Source organism: Protopterus annectens, chromosome 16.part0, assembly GCF_019279795.1.
Source record: "Protopterus annectens isolate FY-2018-M chromosome 16.part0, PAN1.0, whole genome shotgun sequence".
In the NCBI taxonomy this organism is placed as follows: Eukaryota; Metazoa; Chordata; order Ceratodontiformes; family Protopteridae; genus Protopterus; species Protopterus annectens.
In genome coordinates, this window is record NC_056750.1 from 383,962,201 (window position 1) to 383,984,354 (window position 22,154).

The 22,154-nt window shown below is 38.1% G+C and overlaps 1 protein-coding gene across 1 annotated transcript in view; it reads left to right on the forward strand.

Moving 5' to 3' along the window:
• Positions 1-22,154, forward strand: part of C5 (complement C5) — a 1,726,304-nt gene that overhangs the window by 1,390,078 nt on the left and 314,072 nt on the right. Inside the window, exons 32-33 of the mRNA XM_044057986.1 lie at positions 6,690-6,783; positions 7,558-7,633. Of these exons, the coding sequence (XP_043913921.1) occupies positions 6,690-6,783; positions 7,558-7,633 (170 nt within the window). The remainder of the gene's footprint in view (positions 1-6,689; positions 6,784-7,557; positions 7,634-22,154) is intronic.

A 22,154-nucleotide genomic window follows, 5' to 3' on the forward strand; every position in this document is an offset into this window, starting at 1 on the left:
TTTTGTCAGCTGCTCAAGGTAGCAGTACTAATATTAAAGTGTCCCTTCTTTGACAGGGAGCAGCTGTATTGTGTGTCTATTTTATATTTTTGCATCACATTTTTGGTCCATTTTTCATAAAATTGTGTTTTTTGGCAAATTAGTGACAAATCACTAAAGACTGAAGTTAGAAAATGACAGACATTTGAGTTTCAGATTTTATACCCTTCAGAAAATTCATACTAATGCAAGACCTATTGTATTATCTTTCTAAGTTTATTAGAGCAATATTTAAAAATTGTCCTTATTGTTGGGCCTTTGTCCCACTTCTGTGTATGGCTTTGTCCAGATTTCTTGCTCTTGAGGTTGAGAGGTATGACAAATGTGTCAGGGCCATCACAGTCAGCCAGAGAGATTTCAAATTGTGACATGCTTGTTGCACCCCACTCCCCCATGTAGTGACTCTGGATGTGTCCAAGCAAGGCAAGGAGTAGTTGTATCTACCTTGGATGGGGAGGACACACTGCATAAGTACTACAGTGGCTTTTCATCTGTCCTTGATTTTGCAGAATGGTCTGGTTTCTGTCATATTTTTGTACTGTTGATTTATGCTTATTACTCAGATTTATGCTTATTACTCAAAGTGCCTGTTGCTCTGTGTTTAAGTAGCAATGCTTTAATGACCATAAGATAAGCTTGTCTGACATCGTAAGATGCAAGTAAGCTTTAATAAGCATACTGTTATAGAATTGCCAACATTGAAAGCCTTTCTGTTGTTGCCATGCAGAGAATACTTGACTAGATAATGTATAAGCCTTGGGTATTAAAGGACAGGATTCCATTATTTTAAAAAGCTCATTACACTTGTTGGAGACTTCCAGTCATCTCTACAGACTTTACCCGTAAACTAAACAGAATGCCAATCATGTGTGGTCCATAACCTGTACAGTAATCCTTTAAGCAATGTATTTTGAGCTTTTTTCTTGTTTGCTTTTCATTTTTTACTTTTATCATGTTTCCCCCATGAAACAAGTTGTCAGGCAGCAGGTCTTTTTTGGATAAGAAACATTTTTACAAGTGGGGGCATCACATAGATTTCTACTTTCAGCATGTTACTTGGTACTTTAATAAAGCTGAATATATTATAATTAGAACTGCAGTGCAAGGAGAAGTGGTTTGAGTTGAGTGCTTCTGTTATTTCTTATACTTGATTTTGACTGGCATTCCAGTAATGTATTTAAAAAGTAATTTATTTTTTCATGCCTCACAACCTTTTGTTTCCATCTAGATATTAAGTAAGCTGTCATGCAGCCAATGCATTGAAATATTTTTATTCTTCTACACTTATTTTTGTCTTGATTGGACTTTCATAATGATGGTTTGCCACCCAGGGCAGCATATTTAATTAAAGTTAGTTTTTTGTGGTTTGGTGCATAGCTCCTCCCCTTGACCCCACACATTCAGCTGTCTCCTGCAGCCCCCCTGTGATTTGAAGTCACCAGCCGCCACTGGTAAGAAGTTCTACAGAACTTGATAAAAAAAATAGGCTATGACCATGAATAACTGCTGGGGAGCAGTAGCTTTTGTCTGGTCTTTTCTAATCGGGGTATCTATATCTGGGCAGATTTTTGAAATGCTGCAGTATCAAGCAGAGCTATTAATTAACTAATACTTTGTATTTTAAAGTGGCTGCTAGTACATTGTATAGAAGTATACAGTGTTTCATATAGATTACACTGGAATTTACTCATCTGGTACAGTTGCTATTATACTTCAACGTGGATTTATTATTTTGTAGTATGCATGATGTTAACTAATTTTGCAAATAAAATCAGTCTATATTTTGACTAGCATAGCACCTCCAAATAGATAATTCATAGTATATTAATAAATGTTTAATATTTTACATTCTTGAAGTCATGAGTTTGTTTGTGCATATGTCCTTATCCTGTGATATGCTCAGACACCCTTACTGTATGTGTAGTTAGTACAGCTGGATGCAGAAAACATAAGTATGCAGAAGTGCCATTTTCACAAACCACTTCTCAGTTTTTGTACCCATGCAAATACTCTGGTGATTGCACACTTGCACACACACACACACACACACACACACACACACACACACACACACACACACGTATGTTTCCCAGATGTGAACTCAGAACTAATAGTGCTGACAGGTATGTCATTCGACACTGCAATGGCTATTGCTGTAATTCCCCAGCTGGACCATAAAGTGATCATTAAAGTGATTTTGTATTTAGAAACAAACAAAAAAAAAAACATTTGCAAAATGATGGAGCAAGAGAATAAACAAGACAATAAGAACCAGCATTTATCTGCAATTGGAATAATAAATGTAAAGATAAAAATGACATACTTGCATAAGCAATAAAGGCAGTGGTGGCTGGTGGCTTCAAATCAAAGGGGAGCTGCAGGAGACAGCTGAAAGGGTGTGGCTAATTAGAAAGGTTTAGGGCTATGCTAAAAACTGGAAAAACTGGGACTTTACTACACTGCCATGGATGCCAAACCGTCATTATGAGAGTCCAATCAAGACAAAATGAAGTGTAGAAGAAAAAATATTTCAGTGCATTGGCTACATGACAGCTCTTAATATCTAGATGGAAACAAAAAGGTTGTGAGGCATGAAAAAAGAAATTACTTTTTAAATACATTACTGGAATGCCAGTCAAAATCAAGTATAAAAAACAAGCAGCACTCAACTCAAATCACTTCTCCTTACACTGCAGTTCTAATTATAATTTATATTCAGCTTTATAAAAGTACCAGGTAACATGCTAAAAGTAGCAATATGTGACACCCCCCACCTGTAAACATGTTTCTTAGCCAAAAAAGACCTAATGCCTGACAACTATCTACTTGTTTCATGGGGAAAACATGATCAAAGTAAAAAATGAACAGCAAACAAGAAACAAGCTCAAGATAAATTGCTTAAAGGATTACTTCACAGGTTATTGACCACACATGATAGACTGGCATTCTATTTAGTTTATGGGTAAAGCCTGCAAAGATGACTGCAAATCTCCAACAAATATAATGAGCTTCTGAAAATACTGTAATCTTGTCCTTCATTACAAATACTGTCATATGCATTTCAATACCTAAGGCTTATACGCAATCTAGTTATGTAAATATTCCCTGCATGGCAACAACAAAAAGGCTTTCAATGTTGGTAATTCTTTAACAGTATGCTAAGCTTACTTACATCTTACAGTCTCAGACAAGCTTACCTGATGGTCATTAAAGCATTGCTACTTAAACACAGAGCAACAGGCTCTGCAACAACATGCAATTTCTGAATAAGAAGAAGCATAAATCAACAGTATAAAAATATGACAGAAAACCAGAACATTCTGCAAAATCAAGGACAGATGAAAAGCCACTGTAGTACTTGTGTCTAGCTTGGACGGGAGGATACTCTGCACACTTACACTGTATAACTGCTCCTTGGCTTGCTTGGACACATCCAGAGTCACTACGTAGGGGAGTGGAGTGCAAAAGTATGTCACAATTTGAAATGTCTATGGCTGACGGTGATGGCCCTGACACATCTGTCATACCTCTCAACCTCACAGCAAGAAATCTGGACAAAGCCATAAATAGAAGTGGGACAAAGGCCCAAAAATAAGGACAATTCTTAAATATTGCTCATAAACTTAGAAAGATAATAGAATTGTAAGTCTTGCATTAGTATAAATTTTCTGATGGGTATGAAATCTGAAACTCAAATGTCTGTCATTATTTTCTAACTTCAGTGTTTAATGATTTGCCATTAATTTTCCAGAAAACCACAATTTTATGAAAAATGGACCAAAAATGTGATACAAAAATATAAAATAACCACACAATACAGCTGGGAACTTATCAAAGAAGGGACACTTTTTAAATATTTGTACTGTTAATGAGCAGCTGAAAACAAAATAAGAGAATCTACATGTATTTCTGAAATTAAAAGTAATTTATTACTCTGATCATTACAAGTATTTATTAATTGTAAACCCTCCACATTTTCTTCCAAATTTGCCATTTTGTGGAGGGATTATTAGGAGGAGAACAACATTCTGTGCCAAAATCGGGGACAGTTGAGAGGTTTGGATATATCTAATTCTGTAAAGTGATTTATTTGCTTGTACCTTAATGCAGGAAATCTGGACAAGACCAAATATATTGGGGGAACATACACACTGTACTAAAAATTGCTCTTGTATAAACTTAGACAGTTGACAGAATAACAGGTCTTACTTTAGTATGCATTTTGCTGAAGGGTATGAAGTCTGAAACTCAATGTTTGCCATTAATTAGTAACTTCATTCCTAAATGATTTGCCAGAAAACCACAAATGTTATGAGGAACAAACCAAAAAAAGAGCAAAAATCTATTCATTTTGCAAAAATCTGGACAGTTGAGAGGTAAAGTTCAGCTGGGGCTGAGTTTGCCGCCCTTCACCCCTCACAAAATCATGGTTGAATGGGGTTTACCCCCTGCAGCTATTCCAATGTCCCAATACTTGGCTATTTTGCCCCATTTACCATAAACACTGTAATGTGCATACTGCTTTACTTATATGACGATTTGGATTTCATTTAAACATTTTATTTTACATTTTACAGCACAAACACTAATAGACATCTGCTAAACAAAGCAATGCAGTTTCACAATGAAAATAGACTTAGCATTAAAACTTCTCTGCCCTTGAAACTCACATTCATTGAAACAGCATCGAAACCCACATTCAAAGAAAATACATCTGGCCAGTGGCAGATAAAGATTAACTTTGGGCTGTTTTCAAATCATAGGTCCATTGCACAGGAAACATACATGTGTTCTTTGATACAGCTTCCTGATTGTATTAAATTATATTCCTTGTACAATACAGTACAGTTATTAGAGGGCATTTTAAATTATTTGTTTTGAACATTTTTACAGTAAACAATGAAACAAAATGGATGCACCAATAATGATAAAACTGCTCAATTCAGAACAGTTCCATTATAAAAGTTTATTCAAACTTCTACAATCTACTAGTATCAGTAAATATGCACAGTCTCTGCAGAATTAAAAGTTATGTAAATAATTCCACATTAAAGAGATCTGTAACTAATGAAGTGGTTGCTGCTAGCACACATCTTTATATTTCATTGTTTCATCTACAAATAGTGCATGTTGCTCTTGAGGAATAAACTGCCTACGCTACATTAAAAAATGATAAACTATAATATTGCAATATGGAAAACTGATAACAGGTTCATCGTTACTAGGTATCTCTACCAAAGAGGACACTCTCAGGACTGCAGCACCCACCCCCTTTAAAAGTAAAACACAGTACAGTATCAGTAATGCATCTATATACTGTGGGAGTAGAACCCATAGTTTTCTGCATCCAAAGCAAGTACGCTACCTGTTGTGCTATTAACAACTCAAGCAGACACAGCATAAGCAACACTAAATTTCTCTTCAAGCTCTCAGCTCCTTGTAAAATGCACTCAACACTCAACTGTATCTCTCACCTTTGAAGCACAAAATATCTGGAAAAGCCAACATTTATTGGTGGGGGGGGCAAAAGCCCAAAAACCAGGGACACATTTTAAACATTGCTTGCATAATCTTGGAAAGTTGCTAGAATAAAATGCTGTGTTATCACCATGAATTTCACTGCCAAGTCTTGAACCCAGGACCCTGTGTGGTACAGTCACAGCAATATACCACTATGCCAACTCAGCTGTTTCTTGAAAGATAGGTTGACTGAAACTTAAATGGCTATCATTTAGTGAATTCAGTTCTCACCATAGCTCTCAACTTCTTAGCACAAAACACCTAGACAAAGCCAATAATGTGGGAATACAGCCCCCCAAACATATTCAGTGAATTCAGTTCTCACCATAGCTCTCAACCTGTTAGCACAAACAACCTGGACAAAGCCAATAGTGAGGGAATACAGACTCAAAAGTAGGGACAAATTTCAAATATTGATCTTATAACAGTAAACTGCTAGAATAAAAGGCTTTGTGTCACCATGTACTTTCTAAAGAATATAAAGTCTGAAATTCAAATGCCTGTCATTATTTAGTGAATTCAAAATCCAGAAAAAACACAGATTTTATGAGGAGGAGAGCAAACATATGAGGCAAAATTTCAGAAGTGGTGGTGGGTAGGGAATTCAAGCTCTTGCTACCTACCTCCCAAGCTACAGGGTTTGTGTCTCACCACCAGGTATATTTCCTGCCATCTTTCTAGCTACTGGACACACACACACACACACACACACACACACACATACACACACGCATATCTTACATTAACTCCTTTCTGACAAATTCTTGAATGCACATTACCCATTTGGCCAGAAGGGGAAAATATTTTCTGCACCACTGCATCCAGCTTTATGTCAGTTTTTCAGAATGATGTGCTCACCAATGGGTTAATATAATGATGATGCTTGTGGTCCATTGCATTAGAGAAAACAATGTCAGTAGTCCCTGAATTTACTGAAAGAACTTCACTAATGTATTAACTGGTGATATTGGTACAAACAAAATGTGCTAAAAGAAATGGAACAGACTTGCGTGGTGGCGAGACTATAATAGAGTTTACTGATGTATATCACCATCTTTGGTGAGCTGTATCAAATAAAATTCCTGCATTGTAAAAGCTGTCCTGTTTTCTTACTTGTCTCACATTTTTAGGTAAAAACTGTATACCATACCATTGCTAATTCTGATGAGGATTGTGCCTTTAGATTACAAATTGAAGTGCTGCCAGAACAAGCAACTAATGCAGGTCAGGAACTACATATTTTTTCAATATTATTCTACTAGCATAACACGCTACATGTTTCTGTAAACACTTGTTTAGCCACTGCAATATAATTTTTCTTTCAATCAAGCTTTTAAGAAATTGTATACTACAGGTTCCTTTTAATTCTAAGGAGGCAATCACGTCAACCTTTTAGCTCAAGAAATCTGGACAAAGCAAGAAATAATGGTGGGACACTGGCTCCAAATTAGGGACAGATGTGGCATGTGGCCTGTATTGGGTTTGTACTAGTTTACTAAAATCACTCGGTGGCTGTTTGAGGTGGAGAACAGTGAAGCAGAGCCACTCATGAAGTCTATCTGTCACTGGAGCAGACTGCGAGGTGAAGGCATGGTGCAGAAGCATCATTCAGCCCTTGCCCATATTCAGGATTGGCCGTGGAGCTGAATGTTAATTTTTTTCACTGATGGACAAATTGAATATTGTGTGTGAGATGTAGGTGTGGAAAGTCATAGGTGAGACAAGTAGCTATGTATTACATGCTAATGTTTATGCCCACACATATATGTAAAAAGATTAGGAGAAATCCTTTCCTTTCTCAATTTTTCTTCTCTTTTGCCAGAAATATGAGGTTCAGTGTATAGAATGCTGATAATCTGAAATTATTAAGAATAAAGTAGGGAAATCACAATCTGTAGAGATGTGTCCATCTAGAAATATATGTTAAGACAAGCAGATCATGAGCAGCACCATTTAATGAAAAACAAGTTTAACTATACAATTGTTAATGTTTTGTAGGAAAAAGAAAAAGACGACAGTCTTCTGATGAGTTTCTGAAATATGGAGAATCAGTAACTCTGAAAGCTTGTGCTATGTAAGTATGACATTAGAATCAGCATCAACAGCAACTATGTCTGTACTTCTTGAAAAAGTTTCATGTATGATGATTTTTGCATATGTTGCCAAAGTCAACCTTTTTTGACAAGTGTCTGAAACAGATTTAAAAGTGCACAGACAAATCAAAAACTAATAAAATAAGAAAGAAGAAAGAAACACTCAAGTGATTGCCCATTAAAATCAGCCTAAAGGATACAGACAAATTCTTAAAATATTTATTCACTTATTTGTTTTTTTCTGATACCCACTGTATCCAAATTTACTGCTCTGGTGAACCTAAACTTGTGCTATACTATATGAAAATAAGGTGGAGAAACAGTTCTGGATAGGATGCCGGTTCATTGTTATCTGCACATGCAAATACACACACATATACACATGCACACACACACCCATGCACCCACCTCATGTGCACTCATGAGTACTTTGGAGAAACACCAGTTCACCTGCAGATAGGCTTAAAGTGTTGGTAGTACAATTTCGGACTATAATGATACATGTAGATGAAAGCTATAACACAGACAATATACAATGGAATAAATGCCAATTTAGTATCTACCAGGAAAAGGTTGAGGAATTACAGAAGTTGTCCACAGAATAACTTAAGTAGACTCAAAATGGTTGAGTTTGGATTTTTTGGCAGATCTGAAGATAAATATTAGAGTTGGGGATATTGTAAGCAGTGAAAGAATGCAGGAACAACTGAGCAGAATAAGGAAGGATTTTATATGGCCAGAAAGCACTGTGACTTTCACATTGATGCCATTGTACTGCTTGAGAAAGACAGAAAACTAAGTAAGGAATTGCAGAGCTTATTTGAAGAAATAAATAAGGGGCTTCAAAGCTTAACTGAATAAATGATACAAAACAAAAAAACAGTTCAACCTGATAAGGAACTTACATAGCATAAAAAACAGCTGTAGATAATGTGTATCTCAAGGGAGACAGTCACTACCTTCAGAAAGAAGACTGAAAATGTTTTGACAAATATTTAATCTAAGGTACAGAAACAGAAGTATGATTCAGGAGGGATAGCATTGGATGCAGACTGGGAAGAACACTGACCATAGAAAATCATAAGCTCAAAAACAATAATTTCATTGTAAGAAAACAGGATCTCTACTGGGATCATGACCTTGTTGTGATGGAGAGGCTTGCATGTTCTTCTGACCCCTTAAATTATGAAGCGGGGAGCTTTGCATTCTTGGTATGGTCATTGCTACCAAAATGGTTTAAAATGTGAAGCCTGAAAAAAAATCTAGGCTTTGACTCTGGGATGGGTCTTTTACAGGATTAGAGAATGTCATTCACAACAGCCATATGAGAATCCACCCTTAGATCCAGAGGGTGTTCAGCAGTGTGCACCTAGGATGGAGAACACATATAGCCCAATCAGATTTGGCTGAAAAATCTGCACAAATTTACAATTTGTCCTCACTGGCCACAAAATGAAGGGTGATGTGTGAAGCCAGTCAAGTGCTTGGAAGAAGCAGGATACATTAATCTGGATTAGACACAGGCGATAAAAACTTACTACGTTGATAAAACGTTCACCTGAATACTGGAGAAGGGACTGTGGATTATGTGGGATGCTGAAAATTACCATCTGAATATAGCTGGCTGCATATCAACAATCACCACTGCTTTTGGAATCAGATGTCTTGAATAGAGGAGTTTTCTCTCTTAGCGTGCAGTTTCCATTAGGAGAAGCCCTGGGCAGTTGTGAAACAAATCCCAAGTCCTTAGCTAAATACTACAAAACTAGAATCTCTGCCAGTAAATGAGAGTGTTCCTTCAATGTACTCAGGATTTGCAAAGCATATGCACCTGCTGTTCAGTGTACTTCACCTTCGGATGCTTGACTGAGTGACATTTACTGACTGTATAAAACTAATAGAGACTTCAGAATTCACAGGCAAATGATGGAGATAACTGGAGGGGCATAATTAGAAGTAAGTCCTGACAATGAGTGAGAAATTGTTACTGGTCTTCTGTGGATGTTGAAGATTGTCCATAACATACACCATGTTGAAATACAAGACTTCTCATAAGAATATATGAAACTAGGGTACCTTGTGCCAAAGTCAGAAACTGACTGTAGGCATGTCATTGTACTTGAAGGCATATGCTCATGACCATCAGGACTTGAGAGATGCAGGTTGGGAGATAGGTCAGATGGCTGAGGCAGCAGCTGGACAGGGCTAGGCAAGGTGTGTAGATAGATTACCCTTAGGGTGCCTGACATCAGAGATATGGAATTTAAACAATACTTATATATTTTAGGCATTATTGTATGGCGGTAGCGTTGTTACCTCACAGCAAGAGGTTCTCCCATTCGATTCTCGGCTGGGCTTGGGAGTGCCTTTTGTGTGGAGTCTGCATGTTCTCCCCACGGTTGGGTAGCATTCGAAAGACATGCGTGCGTAAATGGGCATGCCTTCGTTGAAGGTTGGGCGTCGAGCTGGCACCTCGGCATTTCGTAAAACTCTACTGCCAATCATTAGTGGACCAGAGTTCCGCTGTGGCGATCCCTTATAGGGAAAAGCTGAAAGACAAACAACAACAACAACATGAAAGAAATGTAGCCAGCAGATGTTAAATGTTTCTTATGGCAGTAACTCTCTGACCATGCTGCTGGGCACCAATGGTGAGAGATTCTGTCAAGCTCTCCTTACTGTGCCAGGTTTGCTGAGAGAGGATTGCCGGATTTGGCTGCTAGATAGTGACAGGCCATGATAGTAGCAGTCACCACAGAGGAGTAGTAGGGGTAGGAATATTCTTATAAGGCTCTATGAAGATGTACTTTTGAATGGCTAATAGGTTCTGGAATATCACCTGAACTCAAGATGGGGAGGCAGGACAGTACTGAGACTTTTTTCATCAAGGATGAATGAATACTGACTTCAACTGGGAACATTATCAAATTTATTTCTCTAGGTGAAGTTCCTGTTTTAAGAAATTCTGCTCTGATAATGCTGTTGAAATATGTGAGATGCCAAAAAAGCTAAAGTTACTGGTTTGTGGCTAACAGACCTTTTTATCACTGGGTGGAAGGTGGAACATCACCAGAAATGTAGCTAAGGATGGGAGCCACCGCCACCCCATGCACACAGTGTTAGGGGGATGTGATCTGCAGATCTCTTTTTTTTTACTTTTTGCTCCTCACATAAATGTGATGCTGAGACAGTAGTGTGTGAGAGAGTTAGGACATGGTGCTGCTCCTTAGAAAAGGGAGCCAAACAAAATTTAGAAAATGACTTTTTTCATTTTATTTTTTGCCCCACAAGGTAATGTTGAGAAATGCCAGACTGGGTGACACCAAATGAGCACTCTATGGCCCTGGAATCACTTCTAAAATGGAAAACATGGACAGTGTTCAAGTTTTTCAAAAAAGGGAGACATGAGTGTATTTTTTAGCTGTAGACAGATAATGTTCCCCAGCTTCCCTTAGAAAGCTTATACCATAGTGCAGGAAAAAAGACTGTATGATAGTTAACCTTGTGATTCAAGAGAAGGAATACTGATTTCATCCTGGCCAAATACCAGTTGATCAGAATTTTGCCCTTTCACAGATATGAGGGGTCACTGGAATTTGGCACTGCTGTCTACATTTCGTATACGAGTCTGATGAAGGCATGACTGCACATCATGGAATGTCTTTTGACAGGTACTTTAACACTACAGGGTTAAGGGCCATTGCTGCTATACTTGTTGAAGGAGAGTGTTGTCTGCGCTTGTAAAATTGAGCTAACACAGTTAATGTGATCATAAGACTTTTATCATGACCATGTCTGAATCTATGGTTAACACCGAACCACCTTTCGTTGGAACCAGTACTGCTGAAAAGAAAAAAAAAGTCAGCACTACATATTGATGTTTGGAATGAAACATCTGAAAAACAGTGTTTGCAGCCTATCCCCTTTTGTCTCTGAATATACCAAGTCTGAAACTGAAAATTACGAGTAAGTAAAAACTTTCTTGCACCTATTTTATGCAGCCTTTGCAGTGGGTGATTTTTTAACAAAATATGGGAATCAGTAAACAAAATGCTATTCCTATTTTGTTAAAACAATACTCAGCAAACTGAGGCACTCCTGTGTGTCTGAACAAGGGTTTATTTAGCAAAGTTTCCCAACCAATGCTGTGTCTTATCTTCCTTTCTGCTCATGATATTCATGGACATGTTATCGAGACACAGCAGAGAATTCAGATTTTATATGTGATGGCTACATCTTTGTTATCTGTAGAATGTATTATCTTCTTGGTCTTAAATCGCAGTGATTCCAGCATGCATTGTAATGGATCACTACTAAAAATGAATCAGATAGGATGAAAATTAGCACCTTTAAATTAGAGGTCATAGTTCTCTCCAGGAAAAGGGGAATCACTTTCTGTAAGTAAGGAGGAAGCAGGTACCAACAGACAGAGCATTTTAAGTATGCTACAAACTTCCTCATGAGCAATGATAAAGACTGAGATAGTAATTAGTAGTTGGATGCAGTGCTGGTAATAATGCAAGCCATATACTATACTGCAGTGGTAAAGTGAGAGTCCAGTTATAGAACAAGCAATTAATCCACTATTAAGTCAATTTTCCCCATCTTCACTTGATTCATCTGCTTTGGAAAGTAACTGAAAGAATGAAATTGCAGATACAAGCAACATAAATGATATTACACTGCAAGATTTTTGTACCCTCTCTCCATGAGATTGAAGAACCTGGCAATCTATGAGGATCTTGGAGTAGAACCACAGCTCCTTCTGGTTAAGAAGAGCCAGCTTAGATGATCTAGGCACCTACTGAGGATGCCTAATCACATTTCCAATAAGATCTGTACATTATAATGTTTGACATTTATAATTTGATGTTAAACCACTAAATTATTGTCTGTCCTTCTATATGAGGTTGTGCTAATCAGTTGACTTCTGTCAAAATGGAAGATACAGAGGCATTGAAATGGCCAGGACCAGGAACATGGACTAGGTTCTACTAAGACAGTGATGGCACCTCACAGTGGCATATGTATGGAAGCATGCATGCACACAGAGCACTGTTAACTATTCACACTAACATGGGTACTCACATCAGCCCATCTGTCCACATGAATGAGAGATGTCATTTGTACTCTCAGGTAGGTCAGGAAAATGGAAACAGCAAGGTGAATGGTGTGCCATAAATTATGGTTTCAGGTCAATGGTGATAACAGCTCTGTCCTGTGGACCCATTGGCTACTGGACAGGACAACCTGTGACAGGGGAATGGTGAGCCATCAGATGGCTAAAAAGACTGCAGAAAAGACTGAAGATCTGTGGACAGCTGGATTTTAGCAACTTTCTTGCCTGATAGTCCACTCTGTTTCTTGCCTGAGTTAGTGGCCATGTAGTCACCAATAGCAAATGAACAGGTTTAGACTAATTGAAGGTAGGCTGATGAATGGTAAGTACTGAGGAAAACAAAAACAGAAAAAAGTCTTCTAAATGTTTAAATAATTTCAAACGCATGCAGAAGCTCATCTTCCAAGGTGGTAGCACCAATATATCCTTAGCACTCTATCAATAAGTACATATGTGTTATAGTTCTGATTCTATGTACAATTAAATTAATTTACTAGGAATAATCTCAGCTCACATAGTTTAAATCCATATAAACATAATTAATCCATGTAACCAGAACATAATCACACATCACGTTACTGCAAAATAAAAATTGCTATACATGCTATAACAACTGTTTTTGCAGGGGAAGTAACCTCTGCCATTTTGTTCAGCATAAGGTTTGCTTCCTGCCTGTGTGCAATAGTTAATTTTTCATCCTTGTTGAGGTCTTTTGTTCTCTATAACTGGAAATAGAATGGTTTGGATGGACAGGTATAACTCACAGAGGATGCTGCTGCTCTAGAACCGTCTCTCCAACCACATAAAACAAAATTAATCTCTGTCTATATTTAAATGCAATATTGATCTATGGATGGGAAACAAAAAATTTACCCTAGGGCCATCCCCTATACTACCAATGGACAAAGGCATCTTCTAAATGCATTATCCCATGCATGGGTCCCCTCAAATTATCTGTGGTATAATCCTTGTTATTTTCATTAGGGTAATTCATAACTATGAACCATGAGATGTGTTAGGCCAATCACTAACCAAATGGGATGTCAATTTGAGCATAAAAAGGGAAACTGGACAGACTTAAAATGGCCAACAAAGGCAGCTAGCCTAGTACTTATCTATGAATCTCTATGAAATGGGTCAACAAATTTAGCTTTTATTAGACTTTCAAAATACAAACATCACAAAGCTGTCTTAAATCAAGTTGCCAAAGGATAAAAAAAAAAAAAAATGAATACAAAATGTTCATAAATTCCAATGCCCTGGATCAACATCCACATCCCCACCAGGGGCAACAATATCCTAGACCTAGTCATTACCAACATGAGTTCCACACCTGAAGTCAACTCCTCGTTGGTCAGATCCGACCATAAGCTAATCACCCTAGATATCCACATCCCGCCCCCACCCGAAACCACAGTAAAAAAATCTCTCCAAAGCTAACTTCATGCTTCTTAAGACAGAAGTGGTGAACTTCATGACACCCATGCAAATGGACAATACAGTTATGACTGCTGAATCCAACACAAATGCACCCAATAAGTACTTACATGAGTGCATGGATCGTGCTATCCAAAATAGAACCAAGATGCTATCCTCCAAAAAAAGGAAGCCAATCTGGTGGTCCTCTGCCATAAACAAACTCTACAACAGAAGGAATAAACTGTTGCAAAAGAGAGTAAAATCCCATGAGTGGAGGAGCTCCCTGGTCAGCCTTAGTAAGAAGCTGAGATCTCTTATAAGATCCTTCAAAGCTAGCTACGAAAACAAAATTGCCACCGATTCTAGGGATAACCACAAAGCATTCTATATCTATGTCAAGAATCTCAATGGCAACACCCAGATCTGCTCTGAGTTACAGCACAACAGCACGAAAATACAGAACCAACTGATATTGCCGACATCCTGGCAGATAGGTTCAGTGCTAAATGTACCCCCCTCTCACCCCCTAAAGGGCCCATATCTATACAAGAAGAATGCAGAGTCCCTGTAATCACAACTACGCAGGTAAAAGCTGCACTCTCTAAAGCCAAAAACACAGCATCCTTTTGAGTTTGTGAAAGGCAGATCATGCCTCCTGAACCAGATCGACTTCTTTGAGGCAGTCACCAAAGCCGTAGACGAGGGTAAGGTGGTTCATACAGCCTATCTTGACCTTGCCAAGGCTTTCGGCACCATCCCCCATTCTGGAATTATAGCTAAACTCACTAAACTAGGTATAAATTCCTATGTCACAAGATGGGTTGCCAACTGGCTCACTGACAGAACCCACACTGTAAAAGTTGCAGACTCCATATCTGACTTCAAACCAGTGACAAGTGGAGTACCACAGAGTTCGGTCCTGGGACATCTCCTGTTTAGTTCTACTTCTCTGAAGTACAGGCTAACACAGAAGGTCTTTGGTTAACGAAGTTCGTAGATGACTGAAAACTAGGAGCCATAGTTGAGTCCCCAAATGATGTGGACATCCTACAGAAGGGCCTCACTGAGACAGATACCTGGTGTCAGAGCCATGGCCTCAAGCTCAGTGCTAAAAAGTGCATTGCCATCCCTTTTGGTAAAAACTCTGTACCCATGAACTACCACATAGATGGCAGTCTACTTAATGCCAAATGTGTGGTAAGAGACCTTGGGACCCAGGTGGACAGTAGTCTCTCCTCTGATAATCAGATCACCACAGTAGTCAGGAAACCCTTCTACATGGCACACATCACAAAAGGGTTCTCATCCAGCAAAAAAGAGGTCATTGATCCCCTCTACTCGACACTCAGACCCATTATAGAGCACAATGCCCCTTTTGGAATGTACCTCACAAGACATCTGCAGCAGCTGGAAAGGCCACAGAAGTACCTCACAAAGAGGATTACTGGCCTCAAACAGATGCCCTACACTGACCGTCTCAAAAAACTCCAGCTTTACTCCATAGCATATCGCCTACTCTGAGGTGATATCTGCCTAACATATAAAGCTATGTCAAACCCAGAGCAGTTTGACATGCTACACCTAAGGAAATCCCAACCCCTCTGAGCTACATGCTCTAGGGACCTAAACCTTGTCACCACAATAAACAGGACATGCTGAAGGGATAGATTCCTGTCCCAGAGACTTCCCATACTCTGGAACAAGCTACCCATCTATGTCAAGCAAAGTTTCTCATTAGCATTCTTCAAGAAAAATCTTGATGAGTGGATGTGAAATAGGAAATACACCCCGGGAATCACTTCTGTGGCTCTCCTCGACAGGGGCACAGGAAATTAACTTATTTGGGTGAAGTAAGCCAGGGAACCTTGTTGGCTAGGCTTACTTAGTCCCTTGGGCTGATAGCCTAGTACCTACCTATGAAATAAAATCACTTGGAAAAAGAAAGTTAGTCTGTACTGGCAGACAAAAGGAAATTTACTAAACGTTATAGACTATTCCAGGGATTCATTAAAAGGCCTAAAGTGAGTTGTACTGCTCCCATGATGTGGTATTTTGTGATTCAAAGTCTTGTTAGCTGTAATGAGGAAAATCTTCATTATTGCCTAAACTGCAGTCTCTAGAGTGATGGGTGGATCTTTGTTGATCTCTCCATCATGCTAGTTAACTGCTAAGGCCACATCATGTAGGCATAGGAATCCTCCCATTTAATCACTCTTCCACTTACACAAGTACAAATTCAAACACACACACAACAGCACAGTTCATGTACCTGTCCTAGAATTGTCCATCCTTCCCCTATCTAGTGGTTTCCCCGATCCCTAATCCCTGTACAAACTGGAGTGCTGTTAAGGCATGAGAGTTTAGAGTACTTCCTGGTGTCTAGTGCTTCCCCACCCCCGATCCCAATAATAATTTAAGTGCCATTCTGGCACAAGTGTAATATGCATGTTGGCTACTGTTTCCCCCAACCAAGATCCCCATATTGATATCAGTGCATTAAGACACAATAGAAATATCTCTGGTGCCAAGAGTTACCCTCCCGATCCCATTAATGATGCCAGCAGTGTCAAGGCACATTTGTATTATCACTGGTGGCTAGTGGTTATCCCTAACCCCCGATCCCTGTACTGCTTTAATGTTAAGATGAATGCAGCCTTTTGCCATGCTCACTACCAAACCATGGCTGTGCTGATCTATACATCTAATCAATTTACTGAATCACTAAGCATGTAGATGGTTTCCTAAAAGTGGTTCAGGGAGGATAAAAAAAACATAGCTAATTTGCATATGCCTATCCCTCAGACCTCCTTATTAGCATAGAGCATGGCCGACAATCATATCTTTGTGATGCATGTCTTTGTGCTACAGCACCATGCAGCACTGTGAGGGCTGTTCCTGAATTCTAAAAGGTAACCACTCCATGTACACAATGGTGTACACATTGTGGTACATTTATGAATTCACCCCTATAAATTTTAATAAATATCATTTTATGTGTTGGCACCATCTAGCATGTTTATTCCAAGCGGTTCTCCTTTTTATTCAGCATTAATTAATATTTTTCTACTGCATTGAGAACCAAGAAAATTCTGATGCTGGCCTCTGGATCATTTCTTTTTCAGTCTGTTTTATATTTGGCTAATTCTTCCTGGCAGTGTTATAAACATCAAGGTGTACTGAGTGAAGAGGAGGAATACTGTTGTATAATGTTGCTGGGGTTATTTGATAATCACTACTATATCTAAGGAATGGAGACATGGATGGGAGGTATACTGAACAAGCTCTTTACTGGTTCTGTTAGAATATGAGTGGAAATTCTACTGTAGATATAGTAGTTTTAGGGAAATTACTGACCAGTCACACTTTTAGTACTTGGGGTTCTGATTACTTCCTTATAAAGAGTTGGCTGACATGTTCATATGTCAGTCATTCTGTAAATCCTGTTGTTGCTCTCATAAAGACCATAGGCCCCTTTCCTTATTTTATTATTGCATCCTGGGTGAGAGCTTCTTTACAGAATATGTTGAGCAGCAGCAGGACTCCCCTGGAGAGATTATTCTTCATGTTGATGATCTTTTGCCTCAATAACTACTTCCCCATCTTTGCCTCCTGTTTGTTTACACTGCTCCCTGACATTGGCATCCAGCTGAGAGCAGACTAAGAGGCACTTCATTTAGCAATCTTCATAAACTGTACTGAGATGGTAAATGGATTTAAACCCTTTTGTAAGATGCAGTATACTCCAATTTTATATAGTGAGCACTATGCAACTTTTGAGTTAAGTGCATAAAGAAGTTGTCATTGCACATAAAAAGATGTGACATCTGTGGAAGTTGAAACCAATATGATCTTTACCTCTTATTTTCTCTCTTTTTCACAGAGTTTACAAATATTACTTTATCTTCTTGGTTTCCACCATTTTCAGAGTGTGGTAAGGGAGGGATTTCTATAATATATTTTGAAGTCAATAAGATAATTTATTGGATAATGTAAGAACTTGCAGTGAAACATAGTTATGTTGTAGGTTTCTTTACCACGCATTTATGGCAAGCATACCACTCTGATTTCTTTTATTTGCTCAACCACCTTATATCTACAAAGGACATTTTTCATTCTATTATTATTTGTGGATAATACACTTTGCTTGCAGTTGTTGTGGCAAAATCATTATATCTGGGAGTCTGAGGGATTGCAAAGGTTGGACTTTTTATTATATTAGAGGCCCATGGAAGATATAGATAGCTTTTTTGCCAGCTTCTAAAGGTCAAAATAAATAGCTATTTTTATTATGTTTCTTTGTTGACCTTAACCTAAGCTCCTTCACAATACACAAATAGATTACTGGTTTTATATTTATTAAGCTTCTGATAAACCAAGGATGTTTAGTGATAATCCTCGGTAAATGAAACATATGGTAGTTGGATACACAATGTTTTCCCATCAAAGCTAGATCCCGTGGCTCACTGATTATTGCCCTCGCAAGGGCATAAGCTAAAGGCAAAGAGGTTGGAGAGTTTCTCTGCTTTCACTTATAGATGATGCTTATGTTTTTTCTGGATTTATTATTTGCTTGTTTGTACTAATTGTTACTTAAACAATGACACGTCTAATGTGAGTGTGCTTCAGTGAGTATTACGTGTTCTTTCACTTTTTGTACAGAACTCAGAGGAGTCTTTAGGGAATCTGTAGAGATAGTTAACTATTATACAAGTAAGCCCAACATCATGAAGACAGGGTGTTTTATTTGCACACCTTGTGTATCTGGTTTAGTAATTATTTAATTTTGGTGTGCTGTCATATTTTCACTTATTCAGTGCATGATGTTACCAGTATTAATTTTAATGGGCTCCAACAGCTTAAAATGCAATCTTTTGGGTTTTTGAATGGTTCAAAGCTGATCTCCCCCAACACAAAAATAGATGAAATGATCCAACCTATCTTCTACGAAGCACTTCAGTTTATTCGGGTTGGGATATATGCAACATCCTTTTGAGAACCAGATAAGTAGCCATTTTATGTTAACAAGCATCTAACAATATTTGGATAGGCTGATTCGGCACTTGAGGGAAGAGGGGAAATGAGAGTTGACAGATCTTGGACCATGGAGGTGTAGCTAACCAGTGCATGAGGAAGCGTAGTATTCTGGATGTGTTGTTATCCAATACAAGAGGGATTCTCAATGTCCAGTTTAAGGCATCATTAGCCACTCTGTGCTGCAGAGAGAAGGTAAATAAAATGTCTAGACTACAAAGACAAATGTAATGGTGCAGGATTTTAGTAAGACAGATTATGTCCTACTGGGGAAAGGTTCAAAGATAACTTAGTTCACTGAGAGTAAACTGAAAAGACTAAATAAGCTATGGGAATATGACTGGGATAGAATACTCAGGGGTATGAACAAGGATGAGGAATATACAAAAAATAAACAGACGAAAGCTGACGTGGCTACATAGGAATGTAATGCTTGCAATTCAAGCAAAATATAGGGGAGGGAGAAGTAGACAGAATTCAAAAGGCTAGGAAAATGGCAAGAGAAAAAGACATCAAAGATAAAAGATGAAAGAGAGTTAGCAGAAGAGATCAAGTAAGGAAATTATTTTTAAGATACAGATCAGAAAACAGGAAAGGCGGATCAAACTTGGCCAGGCTGACCAAAGATCACACATAAGGAAAAAGCAGAGATCTTGAAAAAATACTTCATTTTATTCTATAAAAGTAAAAGAAGGTGAAGGTGCCTCTTGGGAAGGAGGAAGGAATGAACTGAAGGAACAGCAGCTAGACACCAGGCAATGAAGGCAGTAAAGGGAGAGGGAACTGGCTGTCCCCTAACAAGGTAAAGCACAATGACATTATGGGTTACCTCTCAGAATCCTTAGTAATCTGAGATGTATGCTACAGGACCCCCTGACTGAAGTCTTCAATAGATTACTAGCTACTGCAGAAATGCCCGAGGAATGGAAGATTGTTATGGTAATACCTATTGGGGGGGCAGACAAAATCTAGAGAAGTGTAATACCAGTGGAAGGGAAAGTCATAGGCAGAATCTTGAAGGGAAGGCAAGACATTCCTTGGGAAGCCCCATAACAAATACTGAAGGGGTCATATTAGTCAACAGTGATGCAGCCACTGTGTGGTACTGACTAAGGGAGAATGTGGTTGTGGCTGAAAGCAACTGTCAGTCAAACCTGATATATTTCTTCTACTGGGTTATAAATGAATATGACAGTACAGCATCAGTAATGTCGACTGCTTTGACTTTATAAAGACCTTCAACTTGATACAGAAACTGGACAGGCTGACCATAACAGAGTAAATGGACTGATGCAAGGCTGAATGAAAGGACACAGAGTTTTAGTGAAAGGAACAGGAACAGAAAAAAATGGTACTAAGTGCCAGTCCTAGCTGCAGTACTCTTCAGTATTTTTGCCTCAAACATATCCGAAGGAAGAAAAAAAGATCAGTCTCTACATTGATGGCACAAACATAGATGCACCAGTGAAGGATGGGATGAAGAGGTTAGGGAAGGATTTAAAAAGGCAGATCAAGTGGACAGAAAGCCGGCAGCTGAGAATTTGGGCCCCATGCACTGAGTAGGGATGAAATGTTTTCTAAGCCCAGCTAACATGCAAATTCTTCATCCACTTGTTTTATGTTTCAAAAATAAGAGCTATTATTCCCTTAATTTTAACTATAAAACATTAACTGAGATTCTTTCTGACATCACACATACAGTACATCGTTCACTAATTTAATGTTCTCTCTTTGTTACCATGATTTGTCACGGATTGCTTATCTTCTGATCTTCTACATCTCTCTGTGATTACTGTTGTAATAACTAAATTGAATAAAAATAAGTTAGCCATTATGATAACAGCTTCATATACCAATATGATAGTTCCTTCACATCATTGTTACCTTTATCATTCATGCAACAGCAAATGTGTATAGACGATCATTATTACTTTGTATTTAGTGTAGAGCAATGTTTTTAGTAAGTTTATTATTCTTTAGCAAAACTCAGGCAGGTCACACCTTCCATTGTATAGCTTTGATTCATTTATCAATTAATTCTTACTGATATTCCCATTTTTAAGCACTCCATGTCCCCAATGACTTATCATATCAAAATTAATAAAGTACTTGAAAATTAAGGTAATTTTCTTCTGTAAATGTTGTTTTATTTCTAAACTTCAGTAAATATATTTCAGTAATATTGTTATAGGAAAATTATGCCATCCTATGTCAGCAACCAGGCAACATTATGCAATTTTTGTATAACGTGTGTGTGTGTGTGTGTGTGTGTATATATATATATATATATATATATATATATATATATATATATATATATATATATATATATATGTGTGTGTGTGTGTTTCTGGGTATATATCACTTTTTTTGGACTGTTATAAAAAAAATAGAAATGGGAGTCATAGTCAGACATTCCACTGTACAAAAAGCATTTTCTGTACTATGCATGGAAGGTAAATGAATGAAAGATCTGCGATTGCACAGACATGCAACAACTTTTAAAAAGTTGTGAATAAGGTGCACAAATTCATCAATTTAGAAAATAGTGTGGAAAGAGAGGTAATTTCTTCCAGATTAAGCAGCTGCACAGTCTCAAGCAGACAGGAGTTTATCATAAAGGATTTCACAAACAGAAAGTTACTATGTAAGGCTGAATGGCTGGTGTACAGCCATACAGGAGAATAAATAGAGTGGTATATTGCAGCACAACAGTGTAAACAGGCATTTATACAGCTCTCAGAAATATCCAGGCTAACTAAGGCAAAATTCAGGTGGGGGGGATAGTTCTCAGAAACAACTGGTGCGCAATTACATGGAAGAGTGTGGTATTTAGAAACAACTTGTGCATAATTACATGAAATAGTATGGTATTCGGAGGCAAAAGGTGTGTGACCTCACTTTTGAAGAATTACTGCTGTATTATAGGCATT